This window comes from Danio rerio, chromosome 7 (assembly GCF_052040795.2).
Source record: "Danio rerio strain M-AB ecotype USA chromosome 7, GRCz13ab, whole genome shotgun sequence".
NCBI lineage: Eukaryota > Metazoa > Chordata > Actinopteri > Cypriniformes > Danionidae > Danio > Danio rerio.
Window position 1 is genome coordinate 53613033 of NC_141027.1, and position 4819 is coordinate 53617851.

General features: G+C 35.5%; 1 protein-coding gene across 1 annotated transcript; it reads right to left on the bottom strand.

Annotated features, from left to right (window-relative positions):
• Positions 1-3085: 3085 nt before the first annotated feature.
• Positions 3086-4015, bottom strand: cart3 (cocaine- and amphetamine-regulated transcript 3). Its single transcript, NM_001327818.2, is given in 3 exon segments — positions 3086-3432; positions 3560-3643; positions 3752-4015. Coding segments are annotated over 3 exon segments (360 nt in total). The 5' UTR covers positions 3920-4015; the 3' UTR covers positions 3086-3324.
• Between the last annotated feature and the right edge of the window lie 804 nt (positions 4016-4819).

Below are 4819 nucleotides of genomic sequence, written 5' to 3' on the forward strand. Positions count from 1 at the left end.
CATTTTTAGTTCATGTTTATTTTTGTAATAATTGTATTTAGAAACTTGACTTCATAATACAGTGTTGCCTTAATTATTTTATGGATGCTTAATAATTTTCAGTTTGCCATGCATATGACTAAATATTTTACTGCCCACTGCAGCATTTTTAGTTGGAAAGATAATTGCGCAACCATTTGAAACTAATTTCATTATTTACCATCTTTTGGTTGCATATCTTATGACAGTAAAAAAAGATAGATGATGTTTTAAACTTTTGTTTCAGTATTTTTCTATTTAGTCTTTAGTTTTCTAAACTGTCTGTTTTGTAACCTATTTCATCAATCCCATCCATCTCTAAAAATGTACATATTTAAAAATTGAAAGATAATACAATTAAATCCATGCAAATATTGCAAAAAAATTTTTGGGTTTTTCCTCTTTTTAAAATTTGTATTAAATATTTTTCTAAAACATTAGTTTGGCTGTACTAGGTTTTGGACCGTTATAGTAAATTATGCTGTTAGATAAGCTCCAGATTTAGCTTGAATATTAAGTAATTAAATGTATATGCACAAATATAATATTGCTTTCTATTAAAAATAGGAATTTGAAAGAGAGATTTGTGAGGGCTGTTTTTATGCTCAGCACTGTAGACCGACAGATAGATAGATAGATAGATAGATAGATAGATAGATAGATAGATAGATAGATAGATAGATAGATAGATAGATAGATAGATAGATAGATGATGGATGGATGGATGGATGGATGGATGGATGGATGGATGGATGGATGGATGGATGGATGGATGGATGGATGGATGGATGGATGGATGCATGCATGCATGCATGGATGGATGGATGGATGGATGGATGGATGGATGGATGGATGGATAGATAGATAGATAGATACATAGATAGATAGATAGATAGATAGATAGATAGATAGATAGATAGATAGATAGATAGATAGATAGATAGATAGATAGATGCATGCTTGTGGCTGTGTTTTAAAATAATTTATTATTGTTGTTGTTTACTTCAATGACAAATCAATTCTCCTCCATGGGGCACGAAAACTCATTTCTCATCTGTCTGTAGACATGAAAGAGATTAGATTTTGCCTAAATGTTTTGTTCTTATCAATTATTTGGACATCTTTCCTATCAAGCATTTGAGCATGAAAGATAATGTTTGAATAGCATCTGTGGTCATATTTTAATCACATGAAACAGCAGATTATTTAATTTCTACCTAAAGCAAACCACAGCTTTATCACTTATCACGATTCTCTTTGCATCGCATTTTTACCGCATAACCAATTTGCTTCCTCTCCAGCAACCAGAACATAATTACACAATCTGATAAATACCTTTTAAATAACAATTTATAAAGCATTACGATATCTGAATATGAAATGCCTCGAAGAGCCACAAAGGTGGGACTGAGTTGTGTAAAATTTGGCCCATCAGTAACTATTTTTAAACTGAGATGTGCTTGACCCTTTTCTCAGTGCCAGCATGGAGCTTATGAAACGCATTTCCCATCTTTATATGTCTGTAAAATATTAACAAACATAAATGACCTTAACAAGCAGTGAAGGCGCACATTTGAGTGTCGCCTCTGATTGGCGTGTGTTTTTCTGCTTGGCTGAAGGATAGACTCATCCTCTCAGGCGGAGCTACATGGGACAAACTGTAATGCACTTTTCCTCAATCTCTCCAATGAGTCACAGCTTTTTTTTTTTTTTTTTTTTTTTTTACCAAACAGAATTATATCATAATTCGTTAGACCAAGCTGTTAAAATCATGCATGCTGAATTAATGAGGTATAAGAAAAACTGAAGAGAATTGCAATGGGAAACAGGTGATTACAAGAACACATAAATTAGCCTACCTCAATTTGTGTAGCCTATTAATGGATATAAAGACGCATAATTATCATTTTTTTAATTAAAATGCACAACTTTGACAGTTTTCTCCTGAAATTTTAGTATGTAAACAAATTTTACATTGTTTTTCATAACCACACTGTAAGTGTAGGCCCACACAACAACTTTGAGTCCCTGTCAAACATCGAAAAGCTGCCCATCTTACTGGGGGAATGCGTGTGCTACTGTGTTAGCAGCTCAGTTTGTGCGGTCCTGGCACCGCCAGAGGAATCAACAATGGCCCGCCTCACTGTATCCGGGAAACTATAACTTGTGGACTCACTTTTGATATTTACTTCATTAGGCCTACCGTCATTTCTTTATATTGTCTTCCATAATCTTTTTATATTTTTTAATAATCTATTATTTTATTTTTTTATTTATATCTGTGTTTTATCTGTATTATATTTTATATTCATATTTGTTTGCACTTCTGCCCTTTTTGCAGTAGTTTTTTGCAGTTTTGTCTTGTTTGTACGCAGCATCGCTGCACTGTTTTAGCAATACGAATGTACAGTTAATTGTCACGTCAAAAAAGAACCTAAAATGTGAAATATGTGCATTTAAAAGGCTATGAATATTATTGGAGTGTGTTTGGTCAGACTTCACTTTGACGGTCCGTTGGATTAATTTAAGTTACATTGCATCTATATGCCAACTAAATCTCATTAGATTAAAAGTGGACTGTTAGGTTGGTTTAAGGTTAGTGTAAGTTTAGATGTACTTGCAAAGTTTCTTAGTCAGTTAAATGTCTGTTGAAGAAGCAGTATGAACATTAAGCAGACAGTCTACTAATATTCAAATTGACCATCAAAATAAAGTGTTGTCTTATATTTTATTAGAAGTAGGCTATCCGTTGTAGCTATACTAGAAACAATATTTCCTTTATTTCTGTTTTTATACTTCAAAATGACATTTATTTCTATTACTTGCAGTTTCTTTGTTTGAGAAGTTTACTAAAAATTTCTGAATTTCTTTGTTCAGTGCAACAATTGAATTTATTTCGCATTTAGCTAAAATATTTCAGAATTTCAATACTTTACATTCGTTTTACTTTTTTTATTATTTAAATGTAATATTTTTTATTTAGGCTATTTGACTTCTTTACCCGTTCTTAAAAAGTGAAGTTTTGTCATTAATTTAGCATGCATACAGAACAGTTTTCATTCGTTAATTAAACGACAAACAAATCTTTATTATGCTCGAGAAAACACAGAAACTTCCTTAAAAAACAAAAGTCCACACAATTTATTGAGGATAGCCTACACATAAAGAGCAGCAAGGAACTAAACGAAACAATCTTCAAACGCATCTGATAGTATCATAGCACTTCATAATCATAAAAATAGAAATCACATAATGTATAAATATCTGTAATATCATGTTTCCAAGTTCCCAATCCATCTATTTTTTTTACAAACACTTCAACAAAAAGTAATTGCAAAACGCTCCACGTGGACAGTCGCACATTTTCCCGATCCTCGATCCTTTCCTGATGGCGCACTGCTCTCCGACGTCGCACTGGTGTGGAAAGAAAATCATAAATGGTAAAAACTCATTGTGAGGGTTTTGTAAATATGAAATAAACTCTTTAGAAATCAATCTGTAAGTCTAAAATCTCCTAAAGACTCTGTTTTGTTCTACTCACTGTAGGAACGCGCCCAAACTTCTTTTCCCACAGTGAGATCCGTTTGCTCTGCAGTTTCTCCAGCACATCATGTAAAGCCCCGAGCTGTGAACACGTTCAAGCCAGTTAATGCATTTAAGAGTAATTAAAATTCTCTATAACAGTGGAATAGCGTTTGTTTTTGCGATGCGCCGAGAATTAAGCAATACTTACGAGCTGCTTTTCGTTGGTCAGATTCGGGTCCTTTGGGTAAAACTCTCTCAAAGCTCTCGTTTCTAAGTCAGATTCGTTGTCAAAGTCCATTTCTGCAGCCTGTATGCAGGAGAGCAGCACAGCGCAAACCATCGCTGTCGACCAGATTTTGGAACTCTCCATGGTCATAGACTCACAGCCAAAAGCGAACCTGTCCTCCGCACTAAGATTCAAGTGAACACTCACTTCCCGCGGTCCAATCACTTTATATCTGCTCCACTGACACACTCACTTCGGTCCCTCTTTTGCTCCACCTTACACATTGATTTTTTTGTTTTTGTCTATGCGTAATAAAGACGCCGACGATGACTCATTTCGTAAAGCTGGGATGTTTGTATTCAAAACAAAACAGAAAGACGTCAGAGGGGACGTTAAAAATGATTAGATTGGTAATATTTGCTGATTATTATAAATTATTATTTGTTGTTTTTTAGACTGGTTAACATAAGTTGTTGTATGGTTGTATTGTTGTCAGAATGAAACAGATGCCAGATTCAGTTGCAAAAGGGGAGATGGAGCTTGTCACACTGGCAGGCTTTTTTCGATTATATATATACAGTCTACTTTTAATCTAATGAGATTTAGTTGGCATATAGATGCAATGTAACTTAAATTAATCCAACGGACCGTCAAAGTGTGTGTGTGTGTGTGTGTGTGTGTGTGTGTGTGTGTGTGTGTGTGTGTGTGTGTGTGTGTGTGTGTGTGTGTGTGTGTGTGTGTGTGTGTGTGTGTGTGTGTGTGTGTGTGTGTGTGTGTGTGTGTGTGTGTGTGTGTGTGTGTGTGTGTGTGTGTGTGTGTGTGTGTGTGTGTGTGTGTGTGTGTGTGTGTGTGTGTGTGTGTGTGTGTGTGTGTGTGTGTGTGTGAAGCAGTGGCGCAGTAGGTAGTGCTGTCGCTTCACAGCAAGAAGGTTGCTGGGTCGCTGGTTCGATCCTCGGCTCAGTTGGCGTTTCTGTGGAGTTTGCATGTTCTCCCTGCATTCGGGTGGGTTTCCTCCGGGTGCTCCGGTTTTCCTCACAGTCCAAAGACATG